Consider the following 20610-nt stretch of genomic DNA (forward strand, 5'->3'; position numbering starts at 1 on the left):
CAAGGTTTCTTATCCATGCTTTCTTGCTTGCTTTCATATTAGATACATAGACAGACAGATCGTGAAATTTGATTCCCACCATATCAACGATGATGAGTTTTGACCTCATTTCTCATGGTAATGCTACATTAATTTCAATTAGCAACAAAGGAACTGAACAAATGACATGTTTGTTATATTCATTCAGTGGGGAGATGAGATGTGAAAACTGTACACTGAATTTTCCAGCCAGTGCAATGATCCCTTAACAGTAACTACTACATCCTAACTTGTCTAGGAACATGAGCAGGAGCAGGAGCAGGAGTGGCTCGCTCCTAGTCCCGCAGGCTGTTGCTCCTCGCATTCTCCCGCATCTTTTCGACAATGTGCTTGCCCTTCTCTTCCAGCTTGTCCCCCATTCTCCTCCCCAAATCCATCACTCGAGCTCGCCTACCGCGCCTCTTCGCATCCTCACCAGGTCCAGAAGAAGCAGAGGGCGATGACTGCTCCCCTGCAGTCACCAATGCTCTCTCAAGCGAAGAGCCCGCACCTGTTTCTCTAGAAGCGTCCTCCTGAAACTCTCTGCTGCTCAACAGTGGCATCTGCAACTGATCGTTTGCGTCGTCAGACTGAAAGGGAACTCCACTTGCTGAAACCAGTAAAGATTCTGTAGTTGATGCTTCCGCAGCAGCTTCTTGGTTTGGCCCATGAACAGATATTGTGTTCTTGGGCGATTCATCGCTTTTTGTTGAAGAAGCAGGTGGACTCGATTTGTTGGCTGTGTTGTTTGCAATAATGGCCTTCCACACAGCAGTCTCGGACTGGGGCGTAGTCGTGTCTGCAGTGTAACTTGCACTCTCAATGGGTTCACGGTTCAGCCATATAAAAGGTGCAACTTTGCAAGGCACCCAGTCATCCTTTTCTGATACCATCCACGACATGGGAATACTTTCACAGTTTGGCAGCACCAAGCTCTGATGAAGCGAAGCCTGTACCACATCAAATGCTCCAGAGTTAAACACGCAAACCAGCAAATAACAAGTTGGTCATGACTCATCGAAGGTATGTAAAAACACCTTGATTCTGTTGCTGATAAGTGAGGCAATGTGGCTGTTAGTGATCTTCCTATCCCCAACTGAAGATTCCAACTCCCACTCTAGCTCCGGCATTGATGTAAATCCGTACCAAATTTGATCTGTGGGAGGAGGCTTTATATGTATGCGCATTGTCCCACGAATAGATGAAACTTTAATTGTCAATGAAAGTGGCACCTTTTGCAAGGAAAATGAGAAAGCATTTACAAGTCAGAACTTCCTGGACACATTTCAAACAGAAGCAAAATGCTATCTAGAAATATGAAAATGGCCAGAATAGATTTTTCATGATTACTCCTTAGTTCACTATACCAAATGTCCATCTGGTAATGTGTCAGTACTCAGTACAGCATATGAAAGATAGCAAAACAAGAACTAACCTGCGAGACGTGGTCAGCTATTGAATGCAAGATATTTTTCCACCTTGACATATATGTTGATGCCCATCCAGTGCTATTTGACTTCCTTAATGCATCTGCCACAAAAAGTCATCAAATGCCTTAAGTTATGGAATATGTGATCTTCACAAGCTTAATGTAAATTCTCTAGTACCATTCATCAAAATAACATTTCAAGTTTACGACGGGTGAGCGTAGAAACCATGCTTTCCACATGAAGAAGAGATAAATGATAAGAGTTCTCACACCATTTACTATTTATCTGATCATTTACACACATAGTAAATGTTGATCCAATAACAAATAAGCAGCCAAAGAAAATGCATAAAGGAATCGGAACAAACCTGCTTCATCATTATCCTCCATTGCAGAAGCCAAAGCTTGTGAAGACCTGAATTGGTTACCATAATGCTCAATACTATCAAGGAAATCAGAATTCACATCCCCATTAGAATCATCTTTCAGAGTAGTCTTCATTATGTCCTTTTGCAACTCTGGCTCCTGAACCTCAAGTCTTGTTTCAATATGCAGTAGTATTCCACTAGAATATTCAAAATCAACTTCGAAAGCCCACAATTCATTCAAATCCAGTGGGATGACTCTCATTCTGCGCACATACGGTGGAAGTTTTCCAAGATTGAGGTCGCTAAGTGTGATTTCACCAATGTAAGATGGAGTTCTTATGTTTGACAATGTTCGCTGACCAATAAGAAGACATCAATAAAAATACGGATAAAGGATAAATCCACTTGAAAATGTAAGTGCTATCTGACCTGAATGCGTGCTTTGATTGCCTTTCTTATCTCATCATTCATCTTAGCATCGAAAAACAGCCGAGAGAATAGGAGGTTCCAACAAAGTGTACCTTCATCAACAAGCTTTTCATCTACATTTGCATTGGGGGAATCAGAAAGTTGGCTGTTGTAACCCAAAGGAGAGCTAGGGGTACTGGGTTGTTTTATATCTTGTTTTGACAGCACTAGTCTTGCTTTACTCTCTTGGGAAGCATTTATAGATGCCTTCTTCGCAAACTTTTTTAGGAAAAGGCGGACTTTTGAAGATCCATCAGTCTTTACTGTCTCGTCCATAACCACATGTTCCTCACCCGAGAACACTGAGGGTTTCAGAAAACAAGGGTATCCAGCATTCAAAGAGGATATGTAACTCCGGAACTCTTCAGTCAACATGGTATGCAATTTCAATTTTTCTTTGTCTGCAGTAGATGCAAGACGAAGTGATTTGCACCACGATTCCTTCTCCCAAGAGGTGTCTGCATAAACATAGCATACCTTGCTCCCTTTGCAAATCTCAGATTCCTTGCTTTCCAGTTTTATCGGATACCTCTTGGCCCTAAAAGCAAATACTGATGGTGGTTATAGCCTACCATGTGAATTATATCCTACCAGCAGCTTTCAAATCAATTAACCGAGAACTTATAGTCACTTGATAAGAATGTCTACTCTAACTGCTTTGTATAACAAATTTGGCTATTATGAAAACACATACTCTATCGTAAGTCAAGGCTCAACTGTAAAAAACATAAGGCAAACATTGAGCTTTTTAAAAATTACTTATTGAGAGCCACAAAAGATGAACCGCAGATGCATGGGAAGACGTTGAATTTGCACTAACCATTTACGTGAGGGAAGATTTGATGCAGAAACAGCAACAACTGTGCAATGGAGAAGCTCTATGGTTATGTGAGAACCATCAGGTCCAGACAAGCTAAGTGAGTGCCCTTCAAGTTTGGCCAACATTTTTACAGGGAGAACCTCCACAATATTCTTCTTCTCTTTGATTTCTTGGTTACCTCCAGCTGGAAATCGACCGCTGCTAACTTTTGGTATCTTTTCTTGCACTAGCATCCACAGATAACCCTGTAACACATACATATGGTGGCGATTGGGAAAGAAAGAACCTACTCGTCAACATGTGAAATGGATAGAATGTATAAGACAAGATAATCAATAGCGGCGAAAACATAACTTGTAACTCTGTATGAGTACAAAAATGTCAGCTTAAAAGTTATAAGATAGGAGGACGGCATACTGATCTAATCAGCATTATCTGTGATAAGTGCAGAATCCAAAAGCATCAATACTATAGTAAGAAGCCAAAAGAAGGCGTCATTTACAAATCAATCACAAAAAGTTGGTCCTTTAAAAAATATACGAGTTGAATTGTAGACAGAATGTGAAGTATCTATGTATGAACCGCTCCCAGGTCAGGTAAATAGGTAATTATTCTTGAAAACAAAATGGAGCCAATTCCCGAAGAAAATGAAGCTAAAGGAATCCTCAAGGCGTGCGCTATCCAAGAAAGAAAGAAGGAGAAGCTTGTTTCCAATCGAGCCGATTGCAAGCAAGCGCGACATGAAAAGAAGGAAATTCAACCCACATGGAGCAAGCGGGATGAAGTTGGCTGACCTGCTTGTCGCAAGGTAGCAGCGGGTCGACGGGGAGTTGTGCGGTGCCATCAGGTGGCGCCCCCTTTCGGCGGCGGATGGCCCAGAGGAGCGCTGCCCCTTGTGCGACCGCCAGGGCGAGGAGGCCGAGGAGGAAGCCGAGCAGGAAGGCCGCCGCCATGGACGCTGTCGCCGGTCACAACAGCAGCAACAAGAAGCAGTGTACCTGAATTTATGTGAGGAGAGGAGAGGAGAGGAGAGGAGAAGAGAAGACCTTGCTGCAAACCAGCAAGGTTTGTCCCTCCGATCCGCTGGTTCCAAAGGAGACGAACGCGGGGGAAAGCGGGGAGGAGAAGCGAAGCGTTCCTTGCTTTAAGGCCCGGTTATGGCTATGCTGAATTTGTTTGGTTTCGACAGGAATCATTTCATTTATCCAAGCAAGAATTTGATTCCTTGGTTTGGTTTGTTCTCAGATGAGACTTACCATATTAGTACTGTTGCTACACTTGCCTGAATTTCATTTGATTCCTTGGTCAAGTCAAGAAGGCGTGCAGTTGACGAACTTCAAGTTCCTTCATTTTTTCCATTTCACATGCAGAGTAGAAACTTCTCTCAGGAATTGCTGTATTGGGAAAGGGAAAAAAAACAAGGGAAACTTGTTTGAAGAAGAACCATCACCAACTATTTGTCTATTTTGCTAGCTGATACTACAACCAGCCAGGTAAAGCCTCCCCTGCCCTGCTGTGCTGGTCAACACGTCGGCCTGCTTCCGAGCAAAACAGCATTCAAAATTTTCATCATATTATAACACCAACACCAATGCTCTTGACCTCGATGATTTGGCTTAATCAAACGCATCACATCATACCTATTAACAGAGCTCTACTACTATCATCATAGATAGGAACACTTCTGGAAATACTCTCTATCATACAGCATGAATCCACGATCAAAACATTTTGTGCAAGCTTACACAGGTTAAATATCCCATCCCCCAGTCGATTAGCGTATCAAAACCTCAGGTTGGGTGGACGGTTGGTATGATTCTAACAAATAACATATTCTCTGCATCATCTGTATTCAGCTGAAGCCTTTGGTTTACCGTTGTTCCACGAGTTGAGGTGCAGCGAAACAAACATCACTCCGATCACAACTATCAGGCACCCCACAAGCGTGCTGAAGAAAAGTGCCCCAGGCTGCCTCGCCAGATGTTACCAGAATGATATCAGTAAGACCATCACCAGAGAAATCCTCAAGAACCAAAGCATGCGTGGGAGGTGCCGGAAGTTCAATAAGTGCCAATATGCTACCAGAAGGAGAAATCACCAGAGCCTCCTGATCGCCACCAGCGATGATCACCTCTTTCGGGCCATAAGCTCGCAGAAAGAAAGACTTCAAAGTAGGTACTACCATGTTCTCCATCATCCCAGATGGAGAAGGAAGGTTGGACCATGTTGCACCTGTTGATAGTTGCCATCTCCATATTGCATCGTGACCAGGAGAGTACGATGTCACCTGCAACCAGAAACATGTCAGCATTTCCAGGTAACCAAGAGGGTTTGGATCTGTTAAGCATGAATGTTGCATCAACATGAAAAACCCACAAGTTTTTCAAAAAGATGATATCGCCATGACATCCTCTCCTGTGTTTATGACCATCATCTCTCTGGATCAGAATAGGAGTCACAACCTCTAAACCAGTTGGATCAAATGTCCTCCCAAAAATTCTTGAAAAATCACCATGATGAAACAGATTGAAATGGTTGTAATGGCAGATAGACACATTGAAAAGTTGCTGCCGCACCGGTACACCGGATGTAGCAACTGCCCAACAAGGTCTCAGCACTTCCATGAACCCACTTACAACAGGTTGCTCCTTAATACCATTTGCACCAACAACCTACAGAAACAATCACCATGAACTATCAGTTTTACACAAGGAGGTTGCAATGATTAACAAATAACAAGGAAAGCAACATTGGACCTATCAAAGAAACCATTGTACTAGTTTTATTTGAGTTGGGAAGGCTGCACACAAGGAGGCTGCAATGATTTAACAGCTCTAAGTCGAGTCTGTCTATGGTAGTCTACTTATTTCTGTTATTTCCCAAATAAATTTGTTAACATCATGTAATAAAGAACTGGTAATTTAATGCAAACTAAGAAGGGAATTCCCGTATCACATTAACATTATAATGGTGCAAGCATTGGATACAACTTTTGCACATCAGACATGAGATACAATATATAATAATTGACGCACCAACAAGCATGCATGACATGTTTGCATAAAACGATAGAAAAACAGATCAAATAACATAACAAGGATAGAGAGAGAATACAATGTAATATTCCAGTATATTCTAAGCTCAGGTTTAAACAGAGGAGTTCGATTTCTCCTTCCAGAAAGAACAAACTAAATCCCTGATATCATTTGAACTATTTGTTCAATGAATGCAAAAGCATAAGGAGGTACAGCAGACCATAACACCTTATGGGTCAAGCAGTCAACCTACTTGACAAGCATATCCAAGTACCCCAAATTCTTCTCAATATTACGGACAGAAAATATGAATTACATGAATATTTGTATTACCCAGAGCCAAAGAAAAGCTGGTGCATATCGGAAAGTAAATTCCAGCACTAATCTTGACACTCCCACGCACCTGAACATGATCTAGAACTCCATCTCCATTAATATCTGCGTGAAGGCCTCCTTCGATTAAGTGAAGCTGGAAATGAGAATAATTCCAAAAGAAATCAAGTCACAGGTCATAAACCACACGGTTCCATTACAGTAAAGTAAAATACAATCACAGGGGATCTTGCAGACCTTGCATATTGTGCGTCCAGAAGCTAGATGGACAACCTCTATTCCTTCCTTTTCATGTGCAACAACAACATTAGGAACCCACCATACTTGAGTATGATTAGTGATTGTCGGAATGTAAGGCGTCATCTGTGCCTGCAATAAGAGCAACAAACTGCATTTCAGTACAAAGCCATGAGGTGTTTAACTCCATGGTGTGCGAGCAATGTAATTTATTTGGACAAAAGCAAACTGAAGTGCAACAAAGAGAGAACACATAAAATATGTAAGGACATCCACAATGCCTCAGGGACTTCAAGATGACCACAATTGTTCCTAGAAGAGAAGGCAAATTCTGAAATGCAACAACCATGTCTATGCATTATACCTTCTTGACTTGATTTGAGCCAGCCATATCTGCAGCCTTCCCAAGCGCTCTAGCTATTCTATTGGAAGCATCCTTTCCAGGTGGATTGTGTTCAATGGGCTCGTGCACGCTATTGAAAACAGCCTTTCCTGGCGTTTTCTTTACTTGTTTCCTTTTATGCTTCCTAAAATGTGCAAGTTGTAGGGTCGTATCCTCTCTCCTATCCTGAAAAGGAAAAACTCAAATCTGAGTTCAACACTTCCAGAGTATCAAAATTGAAATACAAGAAAACAAGTACTTTTCTTACCCAATGATGAGGCATGACACCAAGAATTGATTCTCTGAATTCACGACATTCAAACTGAAAATTAACATGTGCCATGTTAGATTCCAATTAACAAAAAATATTACTGCATGAACCACTGTTCTTCTCCCTTGACCTATACTGATGCTAAGCAAAATCTGATAACCAGTTTTACCGATTATCTAGACTAGAGTTTATATGAACTTTCCTAGGGTATGCGGCATTCCAAGTTCAAACATAACCCACTATTAGTTTAGAGAAGCACTGCCGCCAAGTAGAGTGAAAATAAGTAAGTAGTTCAACCTATATCTGCTAAACAAGAGTACACTGATGACAACATTGTGTTCCTGTTGAGCATAAGGTAATAACTCTGGTAGACAACAACTCTGTCAGAAGACAATCCACGATACGATACTTAAACGAAGCAACAAAAAGCATGTGGCAACATTGACATGAGACTTGCTCATTTGTAAGTATAACTGCTGCAAGGAATAATTCACTATTAAGCTTAGTGAACATAATCCTCACCTGACCAGGTTGACGACTATTGAGGGTGTGAACATCAAGCTTGTAATTGTGCTGTGGTATCAGCACTGCAGCATCTGATGGCTGTGACTGGATGTTCTGCCGTGCCAAAAGAGAAACATAGCAACAATATATAAGACAGGACTTTGTTGACAATAGTCTTTGAGTAATCACTAGGTTATTTTTGACCTTTCAATGCTAGACACAAATAAAGAGAAATATCCTTTTAATAACATTGCAGTCAAATTTGTGAATGAAATGAGAAGTTAAATACAGACCTACAGGGCGCACCTCATTCTTCCGGCTCCATCTGAGCATGCCAGTGCGTCCAGCAAAAGCATAAAGGGCAAAATGGCGCAGGTCTGCAGTGACAGTCTCAGAACCCTGCATGGCAATGGAGTGCAATGCCGATTGCCGACACATGTTAGGTCTTGAATGTGAGGATCAAAGGTAGAACAGCACATGCTTTCTCAATCTAAGAAGCTCTTTCTGGTGTTATATTTGGCCGTAGGATAATATAAACTTAAACTAACATGAGGCCATGGCGATGGGCCGCCTGCCCGAGGCGACGCGGACGTTGTCGGAGAGGAGGGAGATGTCCGCCATGAGGCGCGCCTCGTGGAAACCGGTGTCATCGTCGATGTGGCGGGCGTGGGGCGGCTGGGGGACCTGGATCTTGGCGTCGCGGGGGGAGACGGTCGGCCTCGTATTTGATGGGGAAATCCTCGTCGGCGAGGTGGTAGCAGGACTCGCGGACGGCAGCAGCAGGATCCCGAATCGAGTCACCCAAAGTATTGTTAATGTACAAACAAACCTTAAGAGAGCAACAATCTTGGTGAGGAACACAAAGTTGTGTTGTTTCCAGTGTCAGGAATACACACAGGGACAGCATCGTATATTCTATAGGATCGGATTTTTTAAAAGAGCTTCTCTCCCTCCTAACACATGATCTCATCCTTTCTCTTCTGCACGCGTCAACCTGGCACGCGTCAACCGTTATATCAGAAAAATAAAATCAAAATCTTATAAACATCTTTCTATAAAGAATCCTATAGATCAAAACCTCCTGCGGATACTTCAGAATCAAACATTCGACCGCATCTCTTATTTTGAGCTTCCAGACATTGTTCAACTTCATTTCTGAGTAATGGGATTGAACTATGCAAGGCTTGTTGCTACATGGCAGATGAACAGGAAAGAAATTTGCTAAAGGTTATGTAAGATTTGTGATTAAATAACTGCACAAGCATGTATATAATGTCACTATACAGCTGTAGTCAAATGGAGATTGAATGAAATTTACAACAGTGTGTATATTCAGTCCCCTGTTAGTTTGAGGTTCTTGATCAGTTGTCCCTTGTATTGACGATGACATTTCCAGTGGTTCTTTTAGCTCTCGAGGACAAAATGGTGTATAAGTTTGAAAACTTCCTATAACCAACTGTTTGATACGATGCCCACATGTTGCAATGTGAGATGGCCTTGAGTCCAACCACTGTTATGAGCGTGGCCACTGGACAGGTTCACTCATGTGAGGTGGTCTTGCATCCTGGTGCCAGATTCTGCTTTCAAAGCAATCAAGATTGGAAAGGATCACTCCACTCTTCATCTTCCCTTACAGCTCTGTTCCACCGTTCTTTGAACTTTTCCAGCTCAGCTGATGATTGTCTCCTTATCTATTAGAGCAAGGGTATGTAATATGAGAACTTTTAATCCACTGATCCAGGAAGACAATATAATAGATTATACTCACATGGGTCCTCAAATCCAATGATCGTCGAGGTGTCTGCACCAACAAAAAGATGCCAGTAATGGCATATGTCAATAACCTTCATTCTTGATTAGGCGATAATATTAATGTTACTATCATGCAAGTATACACCAAATAAGGGTAAAGAAACAAGAACCGGTGGGAAAACACAGCAAAGAAAAACTCTCAAGAGTAGCTCATTTATGAAAAGATCATAGTCTCACCAAACAATTTGAAGACAACTGGTAGACCAATACAGCGTTCGCATATACAGTGTAGATACATCAAGTTTTGCAGAAATATCAATTTATTATGACAAATATACCTTGCTGCTAAGTGACGGCCCTCCTAAAGATGGTATCCCTTGATGGACAACATACTCACTGTCAATTACACCAACTTTCTCGGTTCGATCACCCTGAAATATCATGTGACTACGGTAATCAGTGTTTCGGTTACTTTTCCCAGCAAACGGATGTCTAGCATCCATCTTGATTAACAGAGGACAAGGTAGTTGAAATATGTCTAAAAGGGCACCCTATAAGATATTTTAAAAGAACGTTAGACATATTTTGAATCTTGCATACTGCTATGGTATCTGAACTATCTTGAGTACCTGAGCACAATAGCCAAGCTTCATGTCAAGGCCCCATCCATGAATCAGGTCATTCTGCAAGCTCAAGACGTTAAATAATCAATGGATTATTAAGAGTTGTGACCTTCCACTCACACTTCATAAAATCAGACAATAGGTTGTATTGAGCATTTTATTATCTAAGTAACCTTAAAAGAAAATGAACAGGCTAGAGGAAAAGAATTTGCACCTGAATTAGATGCCATACACATTTCCAAGCAGCACGAGAAAAAACAGGCGCCATGCCCTCAACCCACCTATCCAAGAATGCAAATCACAATATCATCAAACAATTGAGTGAATGCGTTGGAATAGTTCATAAGATAATTGGTCAAGAATCAATCAGTTGCGCGATGCAATTTTGCTTCCTGGATCAAAGCGTCCAAAGATCCTACCCAACAACGTGGCAGTTTTAGCTCTAACCAAACTAGGAATAAACAATCTCAACGTAACTAATTTTAAGAAAATGATAAAATAAAGTATATCAGACTTAAGCAGAGCAGGACACCGATAAATATGAGCACTACAAGTCTAACCAATAGAGGTAAAAACAGAAATTGCATAACACTATTTAGAATATCTCCCAAACAACTGCATGAGGCTAAAGATTCGATCCTTACCCTGTGCAAGGAGGTCCTTTACTTTCGTCGGAACAATTCATACTAGGCCGATTGTCATATATTCTCCTACACAAACAATGAAAAGGTGGTTTTTAGTGCATAGATAAGAATTGTTTCATGAAGACAAAGGAAAGACAGAAGCACCTGTGCACTTTTGTCATCTTATTGCGGATTGTGATTCGATGGTGGATATCAGTTGATAGATCGGGGTCCAGAGCAGGTTGTGTTATTTCTAAGCCTTCAGAAATCATTATGTCAAGATACCTAGGAAGATACAGCATGAAAAATGAGGAAGTGCCTTTCAACAGAAAATGAAATATATCATAGATGTATTCACAGGAAGCTTCTATAAGGAAGTGAAGACCATTTCTCTCAAAGGTTCTTATAGCAAAATCCCACCAAACAGTAACACCAAATGGCTCAAACAGGCAAAAATTCCATCTGAATAAATGTTAAATTTCTGTCCAATTGATACTTGATAGTTACTCAGGCTATAGCATAAAAGAGTATGAGGATCAACGTAATGCAGCTGATCTAAAAATGGCTGATATCCGGCACTTGAATGACAATATGGCAAATTTGAATTCCGTACTGAGCACTGAGTAATGCGTCTAACTAGAGGAAAAGAACTATGACCTCACCCATACCTTCTCGGGTTAAAGTTCTCCACTCCAAGGTCTTCGTCCCATAAAAAGATGAAGTCATAGATAGCCATGACATCAGGATGCAGAAAACGCTTAGCAAACCACCTGCAGCAGGAATATAAGCTCATTTCGGGAAGTGGAAAAATATGATGAAGAAAAATACATGTACATACTGGAAAAAGGGCTACCAAAGCTCCAGCTACCGCAAATAATATAAAACAACGAACTTTAGTGTAATTACCATTTTGTTTGGTTGTGAGCTAGAATGTGTATGGCCTTATCACTCCACTCAAGATGGCGCCATTCGTCTACATTTCCATCGTAATGGAAGAGCATGACTGCGTAGTTTTCGTTCAAAAACTAGAGAAAGCAAACAGTGACAGGTCAGGCCATATTAGATAAATCTCTCCTCTTTCCCAAACAACACAGTGAGGTAATGATAAGGGAAAGGAACTTGAGACAAGCACAGACCTTACGAGCCATAGTGTCGACATTTTTTATTTGGGAAATGCCGACTGCCATGGCCAGGAGAGCATTGTGGTCACCATGTTTATTATTCTGCGTGTATAGGAGAGTAGGATAATTAGCAAGGAAGTATCCCGCCTAATGAACAACCTGGGAGTTCAATAGCTTGCTTTAGGACGCTAATAATACATCTGTACTTCAAGAAAGAAGCAACTTGCGACGATTTTGACCAGATACTAAGCGAATGGTCACAGCACCTCACAAAGTCTGTAGGCGCAGCCCCTGAGCTTAACAGGTTTGCTAATCCACTGGGCAATCGGTGGATTAACAGCATATGTAACGACTGAAACATTAATTCAGCGTGATTTGCATGGTTAGGGCAAAATAATGACTACATCTAGTGACTAAGCAACCAGCTACACAGTAATAGAGATTGGCAGCAGATAGCAGATAGGTAGGGTACCTTGTGGTTGGCAGCAGCTGAGTCCTCCCAGAGCGGTCGGAGATACATGTCGGAATGGGGCTCGACGATCCCGCGCGGCAAACCCCTGGTGGCAGTTGCAGTCTTCCTGGTCCCCCAGTGGTTGCTACTCTCTTGCGTGCCAGAGGCAAAGCCGCCCTTACCGAGATCCACCTGATGTGAGCAGGGCACCGGCAATATTAATTAGGGGAGGTAACCGTGAAAAGTGTTGGGCTGGGAAGCTAAAAATGGAAAGCAGGAGCGATGGGTCGGAGGAGGGCGACCTTGAGGTGGTGGTACTGGATCTGGAGGCAGGCGAGGAGGACGAGGGCGACGACCGCCACCACGACGCCGCAGCGGCGCGGGTGGGGCGGCGGGTGCTTCATCGCGCCAGGCCAGGGCCGGTCCCCTTGTGTGCTTTGAGAGGAGTTGAGGGAAGCGGCCGGGAAGGTTGTAGAAGGAAGGAAGGTGGCGACAGGGGGGGAGGAGGAGGAGCCCTGGCGGGGGCGGAGTGGGGAAAGGAAGCAAAAGGTAGACGACGAGAGGGAGTGCGGCGCGCAAAAGCAGCAGCGCACCAAATTTATTTATTTTTTTTATTTTTTCTTGCTTGCGCCACCAACTAACTTATTTGGCATGCTAATGCTAACGGGGCGGATTAGCGCGTCCACGTCGCACATTTTTTTTACACAGAGTATAATAAAAACAAAAAAATAGGCTCACTAATTTTAAATATCTCAATATTTATTTATAAAGTTATCAATATCTAACATATATATTTAATTATAGAGAAAATAATAGTATTTTCATGTATGCACATAATTTTAATATGTAAACGGCAATAATACGCACCTATCAAAATTTATTTCATATTTTTTTGAGTTGTAGATATTTTTCTTTGCATTTTAGATTATTTCAACCGGTTTATTAATCATTTTGATATTTTTCTGAAATTTCTAAAAAAATTATATTATATGTGCAAATATATGTATATGCATACGAATGTATATATACATATTATACATACACATGACCACATATATACGTACACATGTACATTCTATAGATTCCCGACCTCTGGCACCCCTCGCAGTTTTCGAATCCTACCCTCCTTCAATGTGCCAGCGCCGGAGAAGAGATCGGTGACCGTAGCGGAGCTTGGATCTCGGTGTAAGAGGAATGGACCGAGATTTCTTGAATTTTCAGTGGCATGGAATCGAGACATTCCCACAAAACAAATTAATAATTAACCAAAAGCCTGTAAGGCAAAGGCGATTCAAGCATTGCATGGAGATGGAACCGCAGCATCACATGAATTCACATCACAGCAGGCTCGGCTCACCAAACCAGCCAGCTGCGACCTAACAAGGTCAGGTCAGGTCAGGTCAAACAAATATAAATACAAATACAAATACTGCATGCATTAACTTGACAGCCATAGTTAAACAAGGAACTCCACGACTCCAAGATCAGTCTGGTCTGGTACATCAGGAACCCAAAAGCAATGCAATGAAATGCAATGCAGAGGTTGCTGAATTCATGCTTCCTGCTAGAGTGGCAACTTGTCTAAAACTTGAATTCCTTCTTCTTTGACTTGCCTTCCTTCTCTTGCTTCCTCTTCCTCTTGCTCGCGTTCTGCATGCACAACAAGGCCATCCTCATTCATCAACCAGGCCATCAAAACAAAACAAGTGCCCCAGTGACAGGAAATAAAATGTACCTCCGCCACCATGTCACTGAAATCCTCCTTTTGATTGCGAAGCTTCTCTTCCTCTCGCGCTTCTTCGTACCTGTTACATCCATCGTAATGAGGCATGTTATGACTTGAACAAGAGAGGAAACAACATCATCTATAGCCTGGGTGAAACAATAGATAGTAAAAGGCCATCGATTTCATTTTAACCAACGGACTCCCCGGTATATCTTACTTGGCTGCCAGAACGTCATCCATTACTTCCAGTTCCTCTGGTTGGATGGTGACATCCACCTTGTCCGACTTTTGATTCTTGAGCAGATCCACCTGGCAGCAAACAAACAAATGAAAAAAGATCAACATTTCGATAGGTCAAATCTTTAAGGAAAACAACTGGTTCCAAGGAGCAGACAAAAACTCACCCTTTTAGAAGCTGATGATTTATCTTGTGCTCCCAGCACATACCTGTAAATTGAGCACATACAGCATGTCATTAAGACTTCATGGTGAACCAAACAGGAATCAAGGGAGGACATGCAACAGGTTTGGTTAGGGAAACATACGTATGACTTGACCCATATAGTGTCCCAGGGGCGATCCTTTCTTCTTTCTGTTCAAGAACCTTCAGCAGCAAGGGGAAAGAAAACATTACGACTATGAACAAGGATACCTCAACCCAAGCAATACCACCAACAATTATCACAAAGTACTTACCTGGTATAACGGCTTTTCTGCCTGCTTCTCAGGCTCCTTCCTCTGCAGCTTTCGAAGGTCAATCACATCGGGTGTTTCCACACCAGTTGGAGTACTGTTTACACGAGAAAAGTTAAAACCAAGTGTCTGATGCACTGCTAAAGATAAACGTCTACTACCTAACAAAACACTAATGAAAGAAAATTAGGGAATTACTTACCTTGACATGGTGTCGACGGACTGAATTCCATCTTCCATTTCCTCATCTTCCATTGGTTCTTCCTCCTCCTCCTCCTCTTCCTCTTCCTCCTCCTCCTCTTCTTCCAAATCTCCCCAGTGCTTGCTGCGATCAACAGGTTCATCCTGGAAAAGTGGAGAAAACAAATATTAATTCAGCTTATAAAATTGACAAACAAAATTCAAACTGCAACGTAATAAACTGAAACTTACGTCGTAATTAGGTTCATCCTGCTGGAGGACTCCAAAAACATCTCCATAAAGTGGGCGCCCATGCTGTTGGCAAGAAACATAAGAGTTTAGAAAGGAATTGTGTAGACTTAGATGCATAGAAGCCATGTTTTAATATATAATATACCTCATCCACAGGAGGCTTTCCCCACTCCCCTGGTCTATAACCGAAACTGGCACCAAGAGGGATTGGAGCATTTAGACCAGGGATCTTCAGATGAGGGTAAGAGGGTGGCGGACCGTAGCGCTGACAAATTATGCATTGGCGTGAGTTAGCGAATCACAAAGTCGTTATCGATACAAAAACAGCTGTTTACAGGTTACAAGAATAAACCTGCATGTTTATAAGCCATGGGGGCGGGGCGCCATCAGGCATACCGAGAGCTTCTTTAAGTTCTCGGGACAGCGTGCCCGGCTTCATTTCCCTTAACTTGACCTGTTAATTGTGTGCATTATGATACCATAACCATGTATGGAAATCTGGTAGATATTTGTGCATTTTTTTCTATATAACGTGAAGTTAGATGCAAGAGCATAAGTACCTCAAATTCTTTGCCTTCATAATACAGATCACCATGACTAGTCAACTTTGGTTTTGTTTGATATTTGAAGAACGCATCATGCAAAACCTGCAGGGAACAAAATGATTGTAAGACAATCCATCGTGCATGACAATCATTTCATGAGCGGATAACTGACAGATCTAACATGGTAACATTACTTCAGTTGAACACCACTGCCAATGCTAGTTCCCTAAAAGTTAAAGAGCAATTAAGCGTGACATTACGAACAAATACTCAAGAACAGTTGTGGTGACTCTATGTTTGCATGAGAAAATGGTCAAAAACACCCATAGCATATAACCAAGTCAAATGTGAAGTCATGGTTCTATAGATGAACACAAGTCACAAAAAAGCTTCACATTTCACAATTTTTGGAATAATATGAATAACTAGATATGCAGGTGGAAAGAAGTTCACCTGGTAATCTATATCCATCTTGCCCATTTTGGGCTGCATGCGCTCCCGCTGTTTCTGTTTCAACTTCTTGCTGTCCTCTTTCTCAATATAAGCCTGCATATAGATTTAGAAATCAATTAGTTTTTTTTTCTCGTGAGGATCACATCGTAGAATTGTCAGCTTCTTAAGCGACTGTACCAGCATGTTAGATTGCCTATCATGGCACAGATTCTAACACTAGTTTGCCATTCAATATGCAGAATTTACCAGCCAGCAGACCGCTATAAATAAATATAATCTGCCAGCTGGCCACACAAAAAGGTACAAACAATTCTGATGTGCTCCTTCTGGCAAAGAGGGAGCTAGCTGAAAGACTGAAAGAGGAAAGTAAATTACTAAAACGTTACTGAGTTACCTGTCTTATTTTTTCTATTCCAGTTGCAGCAATGAAATCAGGAAGCTGGAACGGCTGTTTCTCAATACCTCTCTTTCCCTGAAACAAGGTCATATTGTTAATTCAAACAATAAACAGTTTAAACTTTCAACAGATGAATATGGCAATGCTGAATGCTATGTTGAGTCTTGTATCTGTTCCAAAGAAGAGACCTCATGTGAAATAAACTAGTTTCAACCATCATATATATATACACGGCAAGTCTATTCTGCACCTAGGCGCAAAACAGACTTGCGTTGCGCCACTACGGCCGATCGAGCCAGCTGAGCCTTCTGTGAATCAACAAACCAAGAGAACCAATCCGCTGATGCCACGTACACATCAAACTCCACCCACCAGAGCATGCAACAGAGATTCTTTTTGTTGATTCGAATCATTAAAATGCAATATCTCTAGAACCACAGATCCGATTTTCAATCCGTTTGAACCATATTGTTGAAACAATACGCTTAACAAAATAAGATCCATGAAGACTATATTTTGATGAAGTTTTAGGATTGTTATACAGTTACAACATAGTATTGCTTTTGTAGTAACTGACATATCTTGTGGATCGCAACTATACTACTTTTGGGATCGTAATTGGGTCAGTTACGATCCCAAAATTAGTATAGTTGCGGTCCCAAAAATAATATAGTTACAATCATATATATATATGTAGTAACTGACCTATCTTGTGAATCGCAACTATACTGTTTTTGGAATCGTAACTGAGTGTGGGCGCAGAGGTGAACAAGTTACGATCACATGACAAAAATCACATAATTACAACTACAGAAGGTATCAAGTTACGACCATATATATTTGTACTAATTAGCATATCTTGTGGATCGCAACTATACTACTTTTGGGATCGTAACTAGAGGGTGACGCAACAGTGAACTATAATACGCCTAGACACATAATAGATATACAGTATATACACACACACTATAAAACCCACTCAGTTTTATACCGCCATGCCCAGACTCCCTGGTTGTTACAGCAGTCCCTGCGAGAATTACATATCTGTAAAAGAGGGATGAAACCATATCGACAGTATGTTCCCACCCCTCAATGACTAACTGAGAAGATGCAATCACATTTTGTATGCTGACTAATTTCACCACACATGAGCACCCATATTCACACTCGATGAGTTAAAACTCACAAACCTGCAAGAACTTCCGCTTTTGGGACCAGTGTCTAGGGACAGGGACAGTATTTCTGTAGGACTTGAGATATACAAGCAATTTTGGATCCGCGGCAGTTGCATCCCAGACCTAGCAATGGGAAGAAAAAATCATCACACGTGAGATGAAGATAAATCTTTGTGCAACATTAGATTTCCAGTAGTATCAAAGAGTGACATGGGTAACAGCAATAGCAAAATAGTTCATCAGTTGGCTTATCCACTGACAGAAAACTGTTGTTTTGTAGATGTGAAAAGACACAGTGCTGCCACCCGGGTCACTTGATTGGAATGGAGAAAGCACCTCTACAACGTCAGGTCTGTTGCATATCTGTTTTAGCTCTGCAATCTTCATCCTCTGCTGGAGCTTCTTCTTCTTATTGGAGAGCCCTCCTTCCTTCGTCCTTTGGATCTCCTGCTCATCGTCATCGTCGTCGTCATCTGATGTCCCCTTCTTTGCGGCACTGGTACCACCCTCCTCCCTCTTCTCTTCATCCTGCGAGGGAAAACCCCCAAGTTTGGTTCATCAACCGAAGAAACAGTTAAGCCTCACGGCTCAAACCAAGTTAGTGAAACACCATGGTGAACCCTGAAAAATAGTAGTACTAAAATAAGATTTGTTAAGGAGAAGGTGAGGGTACCTCGGCGGCGGCTGCTGCAGTGTCCTTGAAGGTGAACTTTTCGAAGATGGTCTTGAAGTCGTCGAGGAGGGGGTCGTCCAGCTCGGCCCTCTCCGGCACGTACTCCACCTCCACCTCCACCTGCACGGAACCCACGACATGGCATCGCATCAGAAACCCTAAGCCTAGCCCCTGGGCGTGTCGGAATCGGGGATGCGGCGCGGGAAGCCACTCACCTGGGGCTTGGAGTTCGGATCGGCATTCTCCTTACCGGAAGTGCCCTCATCCGCCTCTTTGGCATCGGCATCGCTGGCTCCGGCCTCCTTGGCGGCGGCCTTGTTCTTCTTGGCCTTGCGGCGGCGGCGGCGGCGGTCGGTATCCCGTGACTTGGTCTTGTCACCGTTGGGGAGGTCGGGGGTGGGAGTCGGGTCCACCTCCCCGGCGGCGGCCATGGTCGGCGGCGTGGTCGCGGGAGGGTTCAGGAAGAGAGACGGAGGCCGTCGCAGTCGGGTTTGAGAAGTCTGTGCTTGTTTGATGGGCCAACTTTTGTACTAGCTGTTTGCGATCTGGAATCTGTAAGCCCACCGCGGGCAGGATTTTTTATTTATATATTCTTTTCAATCATAAATATTTATCTTTTTATCAGAATTTTATTAAAATTTTAAAACTATGACCGTTTAAATTTTTAGTTTGAAAAAATAATAATCACACGTGTAGATTTGTCTAAAAAATATTTTTATTAGATATTATAACTATATTAATGATCAAAATTACACATCGAAAACCATAAAAAATCAAAAACGATTGAAATTTTACATAAATAGTCTACTATCACTCGTTCAATTGGCGAGAAGTAAAAATCTCCTATTCAACAAGCGAGAGCTTGACATGAAAGCCAACGTGGACCAAGCAAGGCCAGCAGAGAGGCACTTCTCACCCATTGAATGGGCAAAAAGTACCTCTCACCCATCCAGCGAGTGAGAAGCAACTATCTCGCATCCCGTGAAAGAGAAGTACTTCGGTACTTTGAGAGAACTGGTTCCTTTTATAAAAAAGAAATATATATCCCTTAAATTGCCGTACTTCTCTTCCATCTTTTTTGAAAAATCGAATTACTTATAGAAATTGCAATTCTGTAAATAGGAGAGTTGAATCCAGTATTTTTATTCACAAAAACAATATGTAGGGGATACTTCCATGTTTTAGAAAGTCCGTGGTACATAATTTTGAATATTAGAATATCGGGGATAGAACATGAATTCTGTTACGTGGAACCGGGATATTTCTCCCTTCTCGCACGTGTTGCTTCACGCTCTTCCTCTTCTTGGTGGCGTAGAAGAGCCTAACGCCTCTGAAGTAGTTACTCGTGCCTTTGAAATTCATCATCCTATCTCTTTAATTTTTCTCCTCCCGAAGGTGACATTCCTCATCCCTTCTTTTAAAACTCCTCTGTTGCTTGTGTTCCTATTCTTGCCACTAACATTCCTCATGTCGCAACCGACATGCCTCCTATCATTGTCATGCTTCCTCTATCCTGAGTCTATACCCCCTGGTTTTGGCCTCTCTGATCCATCCCCTATCATACGACGACCTAACCACATTGATCTATTGCTTGAAGTGATAAGGTTGTCACTGATAAACGTGGTTTCTTAAAGTGATAAGGTTGTCACCGATAAGCATGGTGTAACCGTGTAAGGAGTCTAGTTCAGAATATAGAATTTGAAGGTGCGAAAGAGCGTGAAAGGGAAACACACCTTGAAATCAGGGTCTAATCCGAGACACTAGAAAAACCTCTGACCAAAGGTCTCTACATTGAAGTAAGTCGCCATCCGAGCTCGGTCCCCACATGAGCACAATGGACACTTATGCTAATGGGGCACTCCGAGGGGATTGTTTCTCGAGGAATCCATGTCACTGCAAAGATGTGATAACCCAATTTCATATTAGTAAATTAACAGCGAGTAAATAAATTAACAAAAATGTTAATGAAACAATCATATGTAAGTAGTTAAATGGGACTTAGAATTAATTTAAGGTCGTCATAAATAAATAGAAAATTGAGAAGACAATTAATTTAAGGTCATCCTAAACGTAAGTTGGAA

At 41.9% G+C, this 20610-nt stretch overlaps 4 protein-coding genes across 4 annotated transcripts; all 4 read right to left on the reverse strand.

Moving 5' to 3' along the window:
- Positions 1-154: 154 nt before the first annotated feature.
- LOC133927465 (uncharacterized) lies at positions 155-4561 on the reverse strand. Its single transcript, XM_062373956.1, has 7 exons — positions 3898-4561; positions 3104-3348; positions 2245-2821; positions 1816-2170; positions 1454-1548; positions 1056-1250; positions 155-968 (listed from the first exon to the last, which is right to left on the reverse strand). The coding sequence occupies exons 1-7, from the start codon at positions 4054-4056 to the stop codon at positions 315-317; spliced, it is 2280 nt and encodes a 759-aa protein (XP_062229940.1). The 5' UTR covers positions 4057-4561; the 3' UTR covers positions 155-314.
- Positions 4562-4659: 98 nt separating this feature from the next.
- On the reverse strand, positions 4660-8799 carry LOC133927466 (uncharacterized). Its single transcript, XM_062373958.1, has 9 exons — positions 8414-8799; positions 8172-8264; positions 7884-7979; positions 7359-7412; positions 7073-7276; positions 6709-6840; positions 6542-6607; positions 5480-5775; positions 4660-5390 (listed from the first exon to the last, which is right to left on the reverse strand). Exons 1-9 carry the CDS (start codon positions 8513-8515, stop codon positions 5387-5389), a joined length of 1047 nt encoding a protein of 348 aa, XP_062229942.1. The 5' UTR covers positions 8516-8799; the 3' UTR covers positions 4660-5386.
- Positions 8800-9082: 283 nt separating this feature from the next.
- Positions 9083-13027, reverse strand: LOC133927468 (uncharacterized). The gene is made up of 12 exons (XM_062373960.1): positions 12738-13027; positions 12457-12627; positions 12000-12086; positions 11770-11888; positions 11532-11633; positions 11029-11148; positions 10885-10950; positions 10455-10521; positions 10247-10300; positions 9956-10048; positions 9634-9666; positions 9083-9556 (listed from the first exon to the last, which is right to left on the reverse strand). Exons 1-12 carry the CDS (start codon positions 12837-12839, stop codon positions 9458-9460), a joined length of 1113 nt encoding a protein of 370 aa, XP_062229944.1. The 5' UTR covers positions 12840-13027; the 3' UTR covers positions 9083-9457.
- Positions 13028-13740: 713 nt separating this feature from the next.
- Positions 13741-19073, reverse strand: LOC133927469 (uncharacterized). Its single transcript, XM_062373961.1, has 17 exons — positions 18745-19073; positions 18530-18649; positions 18193-18384; positions 17872-17979; positions 16679-16756; positions 16285-16377; positions 15847-15933; positions 15639-15740; positions 15432-15551; positions 15287-15349; positions 15057-15199; positions 14858-14951; positions 14707-14765; positions 14566-14608; positions 14379-14470; positions 14171-14240; positions 13741-14085 (listed from the first exon to the last, which is right to left on the reverse strand). The coding sequence occupies exons 1-17, from the start codon at positions 18958-18960 to the stop codon at positions 14017-14019; spliced, it is 1749 nt and encodes a 582-aa protein (XP_062229945.1). The 5' UTR covers positions 18961-19073; the 3' UTR covers positions 13741-14016.
- Between the last annotated feature and the right edge of the window lie 1537 nt (positions 19074-20610).

This window comes from Phragmites australis, chromosome 8, assembly GCF_958298935.1.
Source record: "Phragmites australis chromosome 8, lpPhrAust1.1, whole genome shotgun sequence".
Taxonomy (NCBI): domain Eukaryota; kingdom Viridiplantae; phylum Streptophyta; class Magnoliopsida; order Poales; family Poaceae; genus Phragmites; species Phragmites australis.